Consider the following 19,539-nt stretch of genomic DNA (forward strand, 5'->3'; position numbering starts at 1 on the left):
CCCTCCATCTACTAGACCAGCGGTGGCCAATCCGGTGCACCAGACTAGCTGGTGCACAGCTGTAGTCATTACTAACAGCCACCTTTTAAAACATGCCATCAAGCCCAACACTGATTGGGACATGGGCTGCAAGCTTAAACCAAACCAATGTCATTTTTACTTTCATTAATTGCAAGTGTGTGTAAAAAAAAAAAAAAAAATTCTGTCCGCTGTTTCATATACATTGAATTTCCATTGCTATAAGCTTTTATGGAGGTTGTTCAATGTTTTCCTTCACATTATGTGGTACTTGCTGCACAGGTACATACTCAGGAGGTCCTTCTAAAACAGAGGTCATGCACTGCAGATGCACAACTGTTGTATACTTTCAGTTGTCTGGGAAAAGGGAGTGTTCCTAATGGAAACTCATCCACCAATGAATACGCTAAGCAGACAGACACAGCCTTTTCACTTTTGAAAGCAAGCATCCTCTGCAGACTGAGAATAGCTTCGGATGTAGAGTTTGCTAACAAATTCCGTAAGCAATGCAAATGTGGAAAGGCAGGCAGACACATGTCATGGAATAGGTCAGCTAGCATCATATGGACATCCAGTTCTAGCTGCCCTGCCAAGGTGGTGTAACTTAATCCACCACCATTCAAACATGTGTTACGGGACATTACTAGATTAAAAAAAAAAAAAAAACACACACACACCACACAAGATAGCAGGGTGAGAACATTGTTCTGGGGTTGTTCTACAGACCAAAGCATTGAGTAAAAAGGTAGTGTTTAATGCATAGTGAGAATTTGCAGATGATAGTTTTTCAGTATAAAAAGGCAAATTGTGCATTTCAATAAAAAGGTTATAGAAAGAATAGAATATATATAATATATATATATATATATATATATATATATATATATATATATATATATATATATATATATATATATATATATATATATATAAAAAACAAACAAAAAAAAAAAAAAAACCACATACATACAGTGTCTACATAAAGAAACATAACCAGCACGTGTTTCTATAAACACCGAGCCAACTGTCCTTGTCATGTAATGTGGCAGCAAGAGTCCTATTTCACTCAGGGGTAGAGGAGAGCTACAGGAAGACAGATCTGACCAGCTCATCCCAGGAACTCACTGTAAAAGCTGTTGCCAATTAAGATCATCCAGGATTAGCAAGTAAAATGCACAAGTAGGGTAATCATAGATGAACCCTATTCATTATCAGACATTTACCCATCTACTAGAAAGTTTGCAACCACCCCTTCCCCAATTTAATTTAAGTGGAAGCCAGTGTCCCTAGACTTATTTGTGATAAGCCTTATAACTGTTTGCAATTCACAGGGTGGCTGTTTGTGGTATGAAGACTCATACAGAATTGGCTGCTACAAAGCAAAATCAGTAATACAATACAAGAAAAAAAAAATTTGTAAGAATGTTTTAAAGTATGCATAAGTTTGTTATAGCGCAGTGGCCAATATATTTACTGGTTCCCACTTTCTCGTCTCATGAATATTAGATAAGACCACAAAAGGGAATTCTTGATTGTGGAAACCATTAACAAAATAAAGCAAACACATTCACTCAAGTATGTAGGATATGTACCTTTACATACCAGTAACAAAAAACCTCCCACCACCTACCTTTCCTGGCAATCTCACACTAGCTACTGCCACTCTTCACTGACCCTTAAGCCCTTAACACATGGGGCGATATATCGCTCACGCTGAGCAATATATCGCTCGGTGTCCCGTTTGCATCAGGGACCAGAGATGGTCGCTGATGAAAACGAAACTGCCGGGGGGGGGCCCAGCAGTGGAAAAAAGCTTGTCGCAGGAGCATGTTCCAGTGATCACTATGGGCAGAAAACGGGAGCGCGCACCCAGCGATTTATCGCCGGTGCACACTACCATCGCTGGCAATATGGTCGTTCAACCATATTTCAAGCGATATTTGCTATAATCGCCCCCGTGTGTACGCACCATTAGGCATCATGCCCTCTGGCATTAATATACATGCCTGTATCACCATTCTGAGCAGTGCAGAAGAACACAAGTTAAGTTAATTATGTTCTGAGCAGCTGGGATTTACAGGCTCTGGTGATCGGGTAGAGTGGGCAATCTTGGAATCCAGAGATTGAAAAATAAAAAAACAACACACACACACACACACACAAATACAATGCCCCGGGATCCCAGGTAACTCTAGGAGGATAGTCTGACTTTCCCTAGGGAAGTCTCAGTAACGTATGGGGGTCTTAATCCACAAACCAGATCTGCACCCATCTTTTGTCATTGCAAATTTAGGTTGCTCTCCTAGCCAGACTAGTTTAAAGACACAAAAATAAATACATTTTATATTCAAGTAAAGCTAATGTTAACCTTCCCACCACTGGTTAAGGCAGAATTGCATGAGATGTCGCAGTCCTTTTGCATGCGATCCCATGGACACTTGGTGCAGCACCAACAGTCTCTGCCTCCAAGCCACACGGAACAGGGCATTTGAGCGGAAATCAGGAGATAACATGGGATTGGGGCCTTTTCCATTCAGTTCCTTGGCCCCATGCCTCAGAATCTGATGAAAAGGGCCCAAATTACACAAGCCGGTGGGGGCTTTTATGAACAGAGGTGCAGCTTTATTTCCAATTTTAATTGGAAAATTGTTTTCCAGTCAAAATAGAAGGCTGGAAACGCTTTCCCATAGTCAGAAGCAGAACACCTGAAACTTTTCAACCACAGCAAATGACACATTAAAACCATCTCAGCATGATAGGTACAGTGTCTGGCCACTCATACAAGTGGACACATCTGTATACTTTTCTAAAGGGCCCTACACACGGAGAGATTTGAGCCAGAGATTCATAATGGGAGATTAAGCATGAGAGATGTCAAATCTGTCAGGAGTGTGACGGGCCCCATGGAGTCATTTTCTCAGCAGTTTTACTACATTGCTCAGAAAATGCACCTACAGCGCTGTGTGTGCAGGGACATAGCGATAGCAATGCATGGCTCTGCACGGCCCTATCGCCCTGTCCATTAATGGGTGCCGGATGACACTGACAGGGGGGATCCCAAGTCAGTATGCCGATGTCGGAATCCCAACTGCCGGTACTCCGACAGGGGGGATTCCGACTCACAGGCGGTACTCCGACAGGGGGGATTCCGACTCACAGGGACTTTGTGGGGTTCCACGACCCCCATAGAGGGAGAATAGAACATGTAGCGAGCAAGGGGCATTTGGATCATACAGAACATGATGTACATCAAGATGATACTGTATGTACGCTACTGAAAACAAGGCAAGGTACATTGTGCCATTGTACCATGGCATCATGCAGTGCATACAGGCAGCACAGTGTAAGCATGGCCAAGAACACATTGGCCCTTATTCTGGTTCACTCACAAAGGCAAATTCCTTCTCAAATGGACAAAACCATGTGCGCTGCAGGTGGGGCAGATGTAACTTGTGCAGAGAGTTAGATTTGGGCTGGGTTTTACTTCAAAGTGAAAAAGCAGTCTACAGATGGGTCAGGTCCCATCTTTGCAGGGGATGGCGCTGGCGTTGCCAGCCGCCATCCCCCGCCAGCGCCATGGCGATGGTGAGAAGGGGACGCGCGCGCACGAGAGGCGCGCGCGTCCCCTTCCGACGGCGCTTCCATCCGTTCCCCGGGTCCCCGCCGGCTTGCCGGCGCTAACCCGGGGTCCCCGCCGCCTGCCCGCACCCCCCCTAACCCTGTCCGTCTCCCTGAGGCGGAGACGGACAGGGTTTCCGTCGCGCTAGCGACGGAGACTGAGACGCGCGTGAGACGCACGCGCGTCTCAGTATCCTCGCAGCCAGTATTTTCGCTGCACGGAAACAAAATCACTCTCCCAAATCTAATTCTCTGCACATTTTACATCTGCCCCACCTGCAGTGAACATAGTTTTGTCGATTTGAGAAGGAATTTGCCTTTGCGAGTGAACTAGAATAAGGGCCATTGTTCAGATTTGTATCTGGCCTAACAGTACAGTTAAACTCATAGGAGCATATAGGATAAATATTACCTGTAACAAGTTGCTGTTAGACGGAAAGGATGACAGCAGTCACCATACAGCGCTGCCATCCAGTCGGTCACTGGGACGTTGACCTCTGCATCCCAGATGCAATATGTGGGGAGCATTCGCGTTTGCCTGTGTGAGGCCTTGAACGCAGGATTTAGGTTTAGGTGGTGGGAGGAAAGGCAGTAGAAAACAGTGGGAAGGAATGTATACTTAATAGACCCCTGTCAGGATGCCAGCATCCCCACCACCAGTCATCCGTATGCTTCCCGAACAATATACACTTCAGGTTTCATAGTCAGAGAGACTCAGTTTAATAATGCAGGACAACTGGATCATAATGGAGGAATACAATAGGTCAATGGCAAATTGCCTGAAGAGTGGCAAGCAAATTGTAAGCCACTAATTTGGCTTACAATTTGTTAGCCATCCATATACCCATTTTAACACTGGTCGGAATTCCAGGTTGCTAGACCTGTTTTTTTTTTTTTTTTTAATGGTGCTTTCACACCACACCCAGGTCTCTGTGTGGTGTGAAAGCACCATTTTGAAATTCCAATTCCCGCAAATTAACCTCACAATGGGGCAGATGTAAGCATGAAGAAGAGATAAAGTGGAAGGAGATAACGCACCAGCCAATCAGCTGTGTTTGTAATATGACAGTTGGGGAGTTGATTGGCTGGTGCGTTCTCCTTCCACTTTATCTCTTCGTCTTGCTTAATACTTCTGCCCCATTATCTCAGTAAAGCCCTGTACACACGCATCGATTTTTCCTGATTTTCAAATCAATTTGCTTATAGAAGTAAAATCGAATACTAAACAAAATCAAATGGTTTTTGTGTCACTTTCGATGCGCGCTCTTGGTTTCACAAAATTGAACAGAAAAATCTACTGTGCAGCCAAGGAAGTATCAAATTTGATCTAGTAAAACGAATGTGTACAATGTACCATGAATGTATATCGAATTCGATATCTAATGCAAAATGGAATAGAAAATCGATGTGTGTGTACAGGGCTTTAGAGTGTTCCTCCAAGGTACTATAGAGACATTCATACACCTGTTGCTCCCACTTTCTTGACTTCAGTACGGCTTTAGTTTCCAACACTCTAGTGACAGCACTGTTAGTGAATAATTTGATTACTGCCAAGACTAAAGGCCATTTTTCAAAATCCAAGAAAAAAAGTTAACCAGAACCGCCCTGTGCGTACACTACAGGGGATAGCGATGTGTCCATCTCCTGGCCAAATAAGACAGTGCAGGCAAGGCTATTTTTTTGCCTTGGTCCCCACACATTATATGGCGGTAAGCAGCAGTAGTCTATTCCTGACGGGTTAACTACATTTTGACCAAGCCAAAGTCACCCAGCCTGAGCTGGTGTGTACACCCCTTTTTGTACTACGCTTTTGTAGTTCAGCATCATCTGCATTCAGATTATCAAATCTATCCATCCTACCTACATCAGTAGCTACTGTATTGGTCGGTGTTACACATTGCCCTTTCTACCGCTAACTGTATCCAATACTTAGCAGCCTTTTATTATTGAAAAAAAGTAAAATGAAAAAAAAAAAAAAAAAAATAAAGCCCCATAGTCAGGATAGGACATACTAAGGATGTGGTATAAATCCTGTCCAGCAATAACAGGTTTCAGGGTGGGTCTGATACTGCTCCCTCCCATCATCCCCAGCTGCCCATTTCATGGTGCAAGCACTGATTGATTCCAGGGTCATAAACATAGAAGTCCACAAACCAGTGATCACTCTAAAGAGGCAGTTCGCATCAGGAACCCTTACATTTTCATTACTAATTGTAATTATATTAGTACAAACGCAATGATAAGAAATGTATCACAAAAGGCTGTTACATTCCAACCCCTAACGCATGACACTGACTAGAGTATACAATTTAATATGACTGAGAGGTGCACAACTTTGGTTAAGCCTGGAACAAATTGGTATCAATCATCTTTCTGAGAAGCCCGAAGTGGCTGTTCCCAGCAAGACGTCACTGTACTTCTGAACCCAAAATCAGATCATTTTTTTAGTTCTAAGTATCCAAACAATGACAATACTTGTATAGCACTTACCTGCACTATGTCTAACACCATCCCTGCAGCCACAGTTCCAAATCCAGCGAGTAAGAAAGGTATGAGTACCTGGAGTCCAATGGTAAAGGAAGTCTCTTTCATTGGTACTACAATTTCACAAGAAGGATCTACATTTGTGTCATCGTTATCTGTGCTCTGGCTCCCATTTTCCAGCAAGGCGTCTTCTTCTTGCACGCCTTTGGTATTTGCAAAGCTTCCTATAACCTCTGTCTCTTCAGGCCTTAAAAATCCTGGATTCACCATCAGTGGATCTTGACCTACATCTTTATCTTGCTTGCTCTGCAGGGCAGGATGGACAAGACCACTGGCTGCAAGCTCATCCCTGTGCTCTCTTACAGGTGGCATAGTGACAACCTTCAAGCTTGTCTTGAGTTAAGAAAACCCTTTGATACCTAGGAAGACACTCTCCTGAACTTTAGGGAGAACCCTCCTAAATAGTCTTTGCCCACTATGGCTTTGAAATCTGTAAATACAGAGATGCCCCCCCATTAATTACTTAGTGGGATAAGAAGAAGGGAAACATTGACCACCCAGACATGAAACCACCAGATATGGTCAGAAATCTGTAGTTCTGAATTATGCGGTCTGAATTTAGGTCATCATGGTGCACAGGAGGAGCAGAGAACTGGTTAGTCCAAAAAGGAATTCACACATCAGACCTGAGCTTCACTTAAAATTACTTCCTGGTTTCTTCATTCTGTAAGATGAATAATTATACCATTAGGAATGTTGCACAGTAGTACACCGCCTTCATTTATTAAACAAAAACTATAATTGTTCCTGCTGCTTAAGTCTTTCATAAGCTTTTCTAATATAAAACACATTTGCCGTATTCCACTCTAGGAGGTAATGGAAACTTTTTGCACAGGTCCTAGTCTCTGTTACAGTAGGGGAGATATTTACTACATCATAGCCCTCCCTTAACTGCTCTTTCCCCTCCACACAGAGGAGGCTTGTTTTACAGCAGCAAAAGATTCCTGTATTTTCTCAGGACACCAACATATTTAAACTTTCAAGAATTAAAGTTAGCAGTATTTTATATAGTGTATAAAGGGCCAGATGCATCAAGCTTCAAAAAGTGGGAAAATGGAGTAATATACAGCCAGCCAATCAGCTCCCAACTACCATTTTAGAGTTTTTTAAATCTGGCCCAAAGAAATGAATTACAAACAAGACAGAAATAATGTTTAATGGGATATCCTACGGGAACAAGTGTATGCATGCTGAATAAATAGAATTTCAGAATTCTATAGCAAAGAGAAAGTATCAAATGTGGTTAGCCAAGTAGCTAATGATAGCCTTGTTTAAAGCTTCATGTAACCATGCTAAAAATACATTCAATAGAACTGGGTTTATTATTTGAGTAACATCAGTAAAAATATTGTGGCAGTGTGTTTGGGAACACTCAGTGATCCTTAGCATATACAAGCTATCAAAGACGTGCCTTCGGATGGCCTATTGAGCATGAGCATGTTACCATATGTACAACCAACCATATGGTAAGAGTCTATGGCCATGGCAAATCGACTGTTCTTTCAACTAAAGTACTAGTTCCTATTATTAATCAGAGGCAGGAACAGGCTTCTCTTAATACATATGCCTGCACATTACATACAGAAAGAGAAAGCCAAATAAATACATCACCCACCATTGGAACTATGTAAAAACCGGACCCGTACTAGACCCCGCACAGCAAAGTCTGTAGTTTGTAGTGTCCAGTCCGGTCGGGATGCCTGTGAGCTTTCACCAGGGACATGGGGAAGGGGCGATTACAGCCTCCCCGTGTGGTTAGGACCGTTCCGGTTTTTGCTACATACCCAGACCTAGAGATGGCAAAAGTGCAACTGACCATTGATAGTGTAGAAGTATTCAATGGAGGACCATCAATGTTTTTACATACCGATGGTCATCCACTTTCTTTGATTGATTGGTCTATTGGCCAATCAAAATGCGAGGGAGGGGCTTCATGGGTGCAGGGGCACAGCTATGCTCCATGTCCCGGCACCTTGAGGAAAAAGCAAAAAATGAAACTATTCGTTTAAGCTCGACTTCGATGGTGGGAAACCATCTGGCTCGCCCCCATCTTTAACATCATGATTTCTAATTATCGATGGCCATCCCTACCCAGACCATACAGGGAGGCTTTATTCTCCTCCCCCGCTCCTCTCCCTGGAGACAGCTGTCACGTGAAACACCCCCAGACTGGACACTACAATCTCAGGACTGCAGATTTTGATGTCCGGTCTCTTCGGGGTCCGGTTTTTACCCATACCCACCACCATTTAGTTTAGTAGTATCCAGAAGTGGTCTGCAAGACACCCCAACAGTGAAGCATTTATAGCTATTTCATATGCTCCGGCTCCTGCCGGGCGGCGAAACCCCGCACGGCGAAAAGCCGCACACCGTAGTTAATAATGGACACAAATGTGTCCATTCACATGGGACGGCCATGGCTGGGCCGCCCGGTTGCAGCTAGATCCCACCACTGGTAGGGACGGCTGCCGGGCTGTGGCCATCCCCACCATTGTAAACTACTGCGTGCGGCACGACAGGAGCGCGTGAAATAGCCCTTAGGTATACCTAAGGTTGTGCACAGATGTTAAAATCAACCTGACTGAGGCACTAAAGTAAGCATACACCATTTGAGGGGGGGGGGGGGGGGGGGTTGCCTTGATGACAGTGTTTGAATATCACTGATTCACATAAGAACATGAAAAAAGTAATCTTTCTGTAGAATGGACTGTAGTTACAGGTCACTCACAACCTTAGGAGCCAGGTGTGCAAAACTAGTATTTGTGCCTACACAGCCAGAACATAGCATGTTTGCAGGAATATGGAAAGCGGCCAAGGAGCACACTTTTAAATAATAATAATAATAATAATAATAATAAAGTCTTATAGGGACCCCCCACACAGACTTCTTATGTCCAGTCAGTATGATGTACATGGTGTAAAAAGGGGCCTTATGGCCAGACTAGTATATCAGTGACATCTGGCAACATACCACAGAGGTAGTAGTAGTTTAATAGAGAAAATACAGACCACCCTACCCAACACACACACCTGGAAGGAGGAATGTTCTTGCCACCTAGAACAGTGCAGCAGCAGTCCTGGCTAGTGACCCCGCAGTACGGGGGGCTTGCGCAGGGACATGTAGATAAACACAAGGGTATGTGGTAAGGCAGCCCTTCCCAGTCTGCAAGAGGGCTCTACCGCAATGCCGTACAAGAGGCCTACAGTCACAGAACAGGGGGGGAACCCCAGCCTGACGGACAGCCCCGGCCACTGGAATGAGCGGGGTCGGCAGAGCGGATGTCAGGCGCAGCCTATGCTGCTGGATACAGTAATCACCCTAGTGCTGACAGCGCAGCATCTGTCCGGCTCCCGCACACTCTTCCACAGCAGCCGCCTCCGGAACTCTCCGCACAGATCCGCTATGTGCCAGCGGCAGCCACCTACTGTATACACTAAGCCAGGAGGGAGAGAGACAGCCGGCGCAGGATGAAGCTGCTGCTACTCACCTGTGCAATCCCTGCAGACAATCAGAGTGCCCTGAGCCAGCACTGCCCCTGGCAGCGCACGCCTCACTCACTAAATCACCGTCCAGACAAGCAGCCCGCACTCCTTGCCTCACTCACCCTCTCTCCGCGAAGCCCGCAATCCCTGCCTCAGCAGCTACAGCACTGCAACACTTCCACTCAATCAGCAACACTTTAACTTCCCCGTGACGTCAGAGCGCTACCGCCGCCTCAGCCAACAGGCGCACGAATCAATCACGCCGGCCATTGGAGGACACAAAGGTGATTGGCTCGAAACTTTACGGGCAAGTGATTGACAGTACTTTCCTTCAATCAGACCAGCCGTGGGGCGGACAGAGGACAGCTGCATGCAGCGTATAATTTTCAGGCGCTTACTCACCGCTCATCATCATCATCACTACTAATTATTTATCTGTGATGCGCTGCTGCAGAGTGGGCTAGGTATGTCATGCAGTGTGGTGGTGCTGTAGGTGATCGTAAACAGTCAAAAACAGATATATACGTTTTTCACGAGGCTGAAGTTGGCTTCTTATTCGACCAGCTTCTTATTCGAGCTCCAGCTTCTTATTCGAGCTCCAGCTTCTTATTCGAGCTCCAGCTTCTTATTCAGAACAATCACTTTTACAAGGGTTAATGAATCATGGACCACAAATTTGACTGCAGAAATCAACACAGGGGGGTTGCCTACATATGACCCACTTGCAATTTCTTTTGACCAACAATGATTTGGGCAGAAAATGGGCACAAAAATGGGCATGGGTCCCAGATATCATTTTGAATAAGTAGCTGGTGTCCTGCAAGGGTTAAACAGCGTTGGTCAAAACATATTACACTGGAAACCCGCACAGGGGGGTCACTTACATATGACCCACTTGCCATTTATTTTGACCAACAAGGATTTGGGCAGAAATAGGGCACTAAAGTGGGCATGGGTCCCAGAATCATCATTTTGAATAAGTAGCTGGTGTTCTGCAAGGGTTAAACAGCGTTGGTCAACAAATATTACACTGGAAACCCGCACAGGGGGGTCACTTACATATGACCCACTTGCCATTTCTTTTGACCAACAAGGATTTGGGCAGAAATAGGGCACTAAAGTGGGCATGGGTCCCAGAATCATCATTTTGAATAAGTAGCTGGTGTTCTGCAAGGGTAAAACAGCGTTGGTCAACAAATATTACACTGGAAACCCGCACAGGGGGGTCACTTACATATGACCCACTTGCCATTTCTTTTGACCAACAAGGATTTGGGCAGAAATAGGGCACTAAAGTGGGCATGGGTCCCAGAATCATCATTTTGAATAAGTAGCTGGTGTTCTGCAAGGGTTAAACAGTGTTGGTCAACAAATATTACACTGGAAACCCGCACAGGGGGGTCACTTACATATGACCCACTTGCCATTTCTTTTGACCAACAAGGATTTGGGCAGTAATAGGGCAGTAAAGTGGGCATGGGTCACAGATGTCATTATTTTGAATAAGTAGCTGGTGTCCTGCAAGGGTTAAACAGTGTTGGTCAAAACATATTACACTTGAAACTCACACAGTGGGGTTGCCTACATATGACCCACTTGCAATTTCTTTTGCCCAACAATGATTTGGGCAGAAAATGGGCACAAAAATGGGCATGGGTCCCAGAATCATCATTTTGAATAAGTAGCTGGTGTTCTGCAAGGGTTAAACAGCGTTGGTCAACAAATATTACACTGGAAACCCGCACAGGGGGGTCACTTACATATGACCCACTTGCCATTTCTTTTAATTATCCAACAAGGATTTGGGCAGAAATAGGGCACTAAAGTGGGCATGGGTCCCAGAATCATCATTTTGAATAAGTAGCTGGTGTTCTGCAAGGGTTAAACAGCGTTGGTCAACAAATATTACACTGGAAACCCGCACAGGGGGGTCACTTACATATGACCCACTTGCCATTTCTTTTGACCAACAAGGATTTGGGCAGAAATAGGGCACTAAAGTGGGCATAGGTCCCAGATGTCATCATTTTGAATAAGTAGCTGGTGTCCTGCAAGGGTTAAACAGCGTTGGTCAAAAAATGTTACACTGGAAACCCGCACAGGGTGGTCACTTACATATGACCCACTTGCCATTTCTTTTGACCAACAAGGATTTGGGCAGTAATAGGGCAGTAAAGTGGGCATGGGTCACAGATGTCATTATTTTGAATAAGTAGCTGGTGTCCTGCAAGGGTTAAACAGTGTTGGTCAAAACATATTACACTTGAAACCCACACAGGGGGGTTGCCTACATATGACCCACTTGCAATTTATTTGGCCAACAATGATTTGGGCAGAAAATGGGCACAAAAATGGGCATGGGTCCAAGAATCATCATTTTGAATAAGTAGCTGGTGTTCTGCAAGGGTTAAACAGCGTTGGTCAACAAATATTACACTGAAAACCCGCACTAGGGGGTCACTTACATATAACCCACTTGCCATTTCTTTTGACCAACAAGGATTTGGGCAGAAATAGGGCACTAAATTGGGCATGGGTCCCAGAATCATCATTTTGAATAAGTAGCTGGTGTTCTGCAAGGGTTAAACAGCGTTGGTCAACAAATATTACACTGGAAACCCGCACAGGGGGGTCACTTACATATGACCCACTTGCCATTTCTTTTGACCAACAAGGATTTGGGCAGAAATAGGGCACTAAAGTGGGCATGGGTCCCAGAATCATCATTTTGAATAAGTAGCTGGTGTTCTGCAAGAGTTAAACAGCGTTGGTCAACAAATATTACACTGGAAACCCGCACAGGGGGGTCACTTACATATGACCCACTTGCCATTTCTTTTGACCAACAAGGATTTGGGCAGAAAATGGGCACAAAAATGGGCATGGGTCCAAGAATCATTATTTTGAATAAGTAGCTGGTGTTCTGCAAGGGTTAAACAGCGTTGGTCAACAAATATTACACTGAAAACCCCCACTAGGGGGTCATTTACATATAACCCACTTGCCATTTCTTTTGACCAACAAGGATTTGGGCAGAAATAGGGCACTAAATTGGGCATGGGTCCCAGAATCATCATTTTGAATAAGTAGCTGGTGTTCTGCAAGGGTTAAACAGCGTTGGTCAACAAATATTACACTGGAAACCCGCACAGGGGGGTCACTTACATATGACCCACTTGCCATTTCTTTTGACCAACAAGGATTTGGGCAGAAATAGGGCACTAAAGTGGGCATGGGTCCCAGAATCATCATTTTGAATAAGTAGCTGGTGTTCTGCAAGGGTTAAACAGCGTTGGTCAACAAATATTACACTGGAAACCCGCACAGGGGGGTCACTTACATATGACCCACTTGCCATTTCTTTTGACCAACAAGGATTTGGGCAGAAATAGGGCACTAAAGTGGGCATGGGTCCCATAATCATCATTTTGAATAAGTAGCTGGTGTTCTGCAAGGGTTAAACAGCGTTGGTCAACAAATATTACACTGGAAACCCGCACAGGGGGGTCACTTACATATGACCCACTTGCCATTTCTTTTGACCAACAAGGATTTGGGCAGTAATAGGGCAGTAAAGTGGGCATGGGTCACAGATGTCATTATTTTGAATAAGTAGCTGGTGTCCTGCAAGGGTTAAACAGTGTTGGTCAAAACATATTACACTTGAAACTCACACAGTGGGGTTGCCTACATATGACCCACTTGCAATTTCTTTTGCCCAACAATTATTTGGGCAGAAAATGGGCACAAAAATGGGCATGGGTCCCAGAATCACCATTTTGAATAAGTAGCTGGTGTTCTGCAAGGGTTAAACAGCGTTGGTCAACAAATATTACACTGGAAACCCGCACAGGGGGGTCACTTACATATGACCCACTTGCCATTTCTTTTGACCAACAAGGATTTGGGCAGAAATAGGGCACTAAAGTGGGCATGGGTCCCAGAATCATCATTTTGAATAAGTAGCTGGTGTTCTGCAAGGGTTAAACAGCGTTGGTCAACAAATATTACACTGGAAACCCGCACAGGGGGGTCACTTACATATGACCCACTTGCCATTTCTTTTGACCAACAAGGATTTGGGCAGAAAATGGGCACAAAAATGGGCATGGGTCCAAGAATCATCATTTTGAATAAGTAGCTGGTGTTCTGCAAGGGTTAAACAGCGTTGGTCAACAAATATTACACTGAAAACCCGCACTAGGGGGTCACTTACATATAACCCACTTGCCATTTCTTTTGACCAACAAGGATTTGGGCAGAAATAGGGCACTAAATTGGGCATGGGTCCCAGAATCATCATTTTGAATAAGTAGCTGGTGTTCTGCAAGGGTTAAACAGCGTTGGTCAACAAATATTACACTGGAAACCCGCACAGGGGGGTCACTTACATATGACCCACTTGCCATTTCTTTTGACCAACAAGGATTTGGGCAGAAATAGGGCACTAAAGTGGGCATGGGTCCCAGAATCATCATTTTGAATAAGTAGCTGGTGTTCTGCAAGGGTTAAACAGCGTTGGTCAACAAATATTGCACTGGAAACCCGCACAGGGGGGTCACTTACATATGACCCACTTGCCATTTCTTTTGACCAACAAGGATTTGGGCAGAAATAGGGCACTAAAGTGGGCATGGGTCCCATAATCATCATTTTGAATAAGTAGCTGGTGTTCTGCAAGGGTTAAACAGCGTTGGTCAACAAATATTACACTGGAAACCCGCACAGGGGGGTCACTTACATATGACCCACTTGCCATTTCTTTTGACCAACAAGGATTTGGGCAGTAATAGGGCAGTAAAGTGGGCATGGGTCACAGATGTCATTATTTTGAATAAGTAGCTGGTGTCCTGCAAGGGTTAAACAGTGTTGGTCAAAACATATTACACTTGAAACTCACACAGTGGGGTTGCCTACATATGACCCACTTGCAATTTCTTTTGCCCAACAATTATTTGGGCAGAAAATGGGCACAAAAATGGGCATGGGTCCCAGAATCATCATTTTGAATAAGTAGCTGGTGTTCTGCAAGGGTTAAACAGCGTTAGTCAACAAATATTACACTGGAAACCCGCACAGGGGGGTCACTTACATATGACCCACTTGCCATTTCTTTTAATTAACCAACAAGGATTTGGGCAGAAATAGGGCACTAAAGTGGGCATGGGTCCCAGAATCATCATTTTGAATAAGTAGCTGGTGTTCTGCAAGGGTTAAACAGCGTTGGTCAACAAATATTACACTGGAAACCCGCACAGGGGGGTCACTTACATATGACCCACTTGCCATTTCTTTTGACCAACAAGGATTTGGGCAGAAATAGGGCACTAAAGTGGGCATAGGTCCCAGATGTCATCATTTTGAATAAGTAGCTGGTGTCCTGCAAGGGTTAAACAGCGTTGGTCAAAAAATGTTACACTGGAAACCCGCACAGGGTGGTCACTTACATATGACCCACTTGCCATTTCTTTTGACCAACAAGGATTTGGGCAGTAATAGGGCAGTAAAGTGGGCATGGGTCACAGATGTCATTATTTTGAATAAGTAGCTGGTGTCCTGCAAGGGTTAAACAGTGTTGGTCAAAACATATTACACTTGAAACCCACACAGGGGGGTTGCCTACATATGACCCACTTGCAATTTATTTGGCCAACAATGATTTGGGCAGAAAATGGGCACAAAAATGGGCATGGGTCCAAGAATCATCATTTTGAATAAGTAGCTGGTGTTCTGCAAGGGTTAAACAGCGTTGGTCAACAAATATTACACTGAAAACCCACACTAGGGGGTCACTTACATATAACCCACTTGCCATTTCTTTTGACCAACAAGGATTTGGGCAGAAATAGGGCACTAAATTGGGCATGGGTCCCAGAATCATCATTTTGAATAAGTAGCTGGTGTTCTGCAAGGGTTAAACAGCGTTGGTCAACAAATATTACACTGGAAACCCGCACAGGGGGGTAACTTACTGTACATATGACCCACTTGCCATTTCTTTTGACCAACAAGGATTTGGGCAGAAATAGGGCAGTAAAGTGGGCATGGGTCCCAGAATCATCATTTTGAATAAGTAGCTGGTGTCCTGCAAGGGTTAAACAGCGTTGGTCAAAAAATATTACACTGGAAACCCGCACAGGGGGGTCACTTACATATGACCCACTTGCCATTTCTTTTGACCAACAAGGATTTGGGCAGAAATAGGGCAGTAAAGTGGGCATAGGTCCCAGATGTCATCATTTTGAATAAGTAGCTGGTGTCCTGCAAGGGTTAAACAGCGTTGGTCAAAAAATGTTACACTGGAAACCCGCACAGGGGGGTCACTTACATATGACCCACTTGCCATTTCTTTTGACCAACAAGGATTTGGGCATAAATAGGGCAGTAAAGTGGGCATGGGTCCCAGAATCATCATTTTGAATAAGTAGCTGGTGTTTTGCAAGGGTTAAACAGCGTTGGTCAAAAAATCTTACACTTGGAATCCACAAAAGGGGGTCAGATACATATGACCCACTTGCCATTTCTTTTGACCAACAAGGATTTGGTCAGAAATAGGGCAGTAAAGTGGGCATAGGTCCCAGATGTCATCATTTTGAATAAGTAGCTGGTGTCCTGCAAGGGTTAAACAGTGTTGGTCAAAACATATTACACTTGAAACCCACACAGGGGGGTTGCCTACATATGACCCACTTGCAATTTCTTTTGACCAACAATGATTTGGGCAGAAAATGGGCACAAAAATGGGCATGGGTCCCAGATATAATTTTGAATAAGTAGCTGGTGTTCTGCAAGGGTTAAACAGCACTGGTCAACAAATAATACACTGGAAACCCGCACAGGGGGTTCACTTACATATGACCCACTTGCCATTTCTTTTGACCAACAAGGATTTGGGCATAAATAGGGCACTAAAGTGGGCATGGGTCCCAGAATCATCATTTTGAATAAGTATCTGGTGTTCTGCAAGGGTTAAACAGCGTTGGTCAAAAAATCTTACACTTGGAATCCACAAAGGGGGGTCAGATACATATGACCCACTTGCCATTTCTTTTGACCAACAAGGATTTGGTCAGAAATAGGGCAGTAAAGTGGGCATAGGTCCCAGATGTCATCATTTTGAATAAGTAGCTGGTGTCCTGCAAGGGTTAAACAGTGTTGGTCAAAACATATTACACTTGAAACCCACACAGGGGGGTTGCCTACATATGACCCACTTGCAATTTCTTTTGACCAACAATGATTTGGGCAGAAAATGGGCACAAAAATGGGCATGGGTCCCAGAATCATCATTTTGAATAAGTAGCTGGTGTTCTGCAAGGGTTAAACAGCGTTGGTCAACAAATATTACACTGGAAACCCGCACAGGGGTGTCACTTACATATCACCCACTTGCCATTTCTTTTGACCAACAAGGATTTGGGCAGAAATAGGGCAGTAAAGTGGGCATAGGTCCCAGATGTCATCATTTTGAATAAGTAGCTGGTGTCCTGCAAGGGTTAAACAGCGTTGGTCAAAAATGTTACACTTGGAATCCACACAGGGGGGTCAGATACATATGACCCACTTGCCATTTCTTTTGACCAACAAGGATTTGGGCAGAAATAGGGCAGTAAAGTGGGCATGGGTCCCAGAATCATCATTTTGAATAAGTAGCTGGTGTCCTGCAAGGGTTAAACAGCGTTGGTCAAAAAATATTACACTGAAAACCCGCACAGGGGGGTCACTTACATATGACCCACTTGCCATTTCTTTTGACCAACAAGGATTTGGGCAGTAATAGGGCAGTAAAGTGGGCATGGGTCACAGATGTCATTATTTTGAATAAGTAGCTGGTGTCCTGCAAGGGTTAAACAGTGTTGGTCAAAACATATTACACTGAAAACCCGCACAGGGGGGTCACTTACATATGACCCACTTGCCATTTCTTTTGACCAACAAGGATTTGGGCATAAATAGGGCACTAAAGTGGGCATGGGTCCCAGAATCATCATTTTGAATAAGTAGCTGGTGTTCTGCAAGGGTTAAACAGCGTTGGTCAAAAAATCTTACACTTGGAATCCACAAAGGGGGGTCAGATACATATGACCCACTTGCCATTTCTTTTGACCAACAAGGATTTGGTCAGAAATAGGGCAGTAAAGTGGGCATAGGTCCCAGATGTCATCATTTTGAATAAGTAGCTGGTGTCCTGCAAGGGTTAAACAGTGTTGGTCAAAACATATTACACTTGAAACCCACACAGGGGGGTTGCCTACATATGACCCACTTGCAATTTCTTTTGACCAACAATGATTTGGGCAGAAAATGGGCACAAAAATGGGCATGGGTCCCAGAATCATCATTTTGAATAAGTAGCTGGTGTTCTGCAAGGGTTAAACAGCGTTGGTCAACAAATATTACACTGGAAACCCGCACAGGGGGGTAACTTACTGTACATATGACCCACTTGCCATTTCTTTTGACCAACAAGGATTTGGGCAGAAATAGGGCAGTAAAGTGGGCATAGGTCCCAGATGTCATCATTTTGAATAAGTAGCTGGTGTCCTGCAAGGGTTAAACAGCGTTGGTCAAAAATGTTACACTTGGAATCCACACAGGGGGGTCAGATACATATGACCCACTTGCCATTTCTTTTGACCAACAAGGATTTGGGCAGAAATAGGGCAGTAAAGTGGGCATGGGTCCCAGAATCATCATTTTGAATAAGTAGCTGGTGTCCTGCAAGGGTTAAACAGCGTTGGTCAAAAAATATTACACTGAAAACCCGCACAGGGGGGTCACTTACATATGACCCACTTGCCATTTCTTTTGACCAACAAGGATTTGGGCAGTAATAGGGCAGTAAAGTGGGCATGGGTCACAGATGTCATTATTTTGAATAAGTAGCTGGTGTCCTGCAAGGGTTAAACAGTGTTGGTCAAAACATATTACACTGAAAACCCGCACAGGGGGGTCACTTACATATGACCCACTTGCCATTTCTTTTGACCAACAAGGATTTGGGCAGTAATAGGGCAGTAAAGTGGGCATGGGTCACAAATGTCATCATTTTGAATAAGTAGCTGGTGTCCTGCAAGGGTTAAACAGCGTTGGTCAAAACATATTACACTGGAAACCCGCACAGGGGGGTCACTTACATATGACCCACTTGCCATTTCTTTTGAGCAACGCTGTTTAACCCTTGCAGGACACCAGCTACTTATTCAAAATGATGAAATCTGTGAACCATGCCCACTTTACTGCCCTATTACTGCCCAAATCCTTGTTGGTCAAAAGAAATGGCAAGTGGGTCATATGTATCTGACCCCCCTGTGTGGATTCCAAGTGTAACATTGTTTGACCAACGCTGTTTAACCCTTGCAGGACACCAGCTACTTATTCAAAATGATGACATCTGGGACCTATGCCCACTTTACTGCCCTATTTATGCCCAAATCCTTGTTGGTCAAAAGAAATGGCAAGTGGGTGATATGTAAGTGACCCCCCTGTGCGGGTTTCCAGTGTAATATTTGTTGACCAACGCTGTTTAACCCTTGCAGAACACCAGCTACTTATTCAAAATGATGATTCTAGGACCCATGCCCATTTTTGTGCCCATTTTCTGCCCAAATCATTGTTGGTCAAAAGAAATTGCAAGTGGGTCATATGTAGGCAACCCCCCTGTGTGGGTTTCAGGTGTAATATGTTTTTTTTTTTTCCATCAATAGATTTTTATTGATACAAATTTTATATATGGGATACAGAAAAGAAAAAAGGGAGGGAAACTGTGGGGAGGGAGGGGGGGGGGGGGGGGGGACTGCAGTCGGGGGAGAATACAGACAGTATAGGACACGGGTGTCAAACACAAGGCCCGCGGGCCAAATCCGGCCCGACAGA

At 44.4% G+C, this 19,539-nt stretch overlaps 1 protein-coding gene across 3 annotated transcripts in view; it reads right to left on the reverse strand.

Moving 5' to 3' along the window:
- SLC41A1 (solute carrier family 41 member 1) overlaps positions 1 to 9,931 on the reverse strand; it is a 37,475-nt gene extending 27,544 nt beyond the window's left edge. The window contains exons 1-2 of one of the 3 annotated variants that reach the window (XM_083173022.1): positions 9,786 to 9,931; positions 6,127 to 6,844 (exon numbers count right to left, since the gene is read on the reverse strand). In XM_083173022.1, coding sequence (XP_083029148.1) covers positions 6,127 to 6,492 — 366 coding nt within the window. In that variant the 5' untranslated portion in view covers positions 6,493 to 6,844; positions 9,786 to 9,931. Of the gene's footprint in view, positions 1 to 6,126; positions 6,845 to 9,668 lie in introns of all 3 variants that reach the window. The other 2 variants (XM_083173023.1, XM_083173024.1) reach the window with 2 other exon arrangements.
- Between the last annotated feature and the right edge of the window lie 9,608 nt (positions 9,932 to 19,539).

The sequence above is a fragment of the Crinia signifera genome, chromosome 2, assembly GCF_055691185.1.
Source record: "Crinia signifera chromosome 2, ASM5569118v1, whole genome shotgun sequence".
Lineage (NCBI taxonomy): Eukaryota > Metazoa > Chordata > Amphibia > Anura > Myobatrachidae > Crinia > Crinia signifera.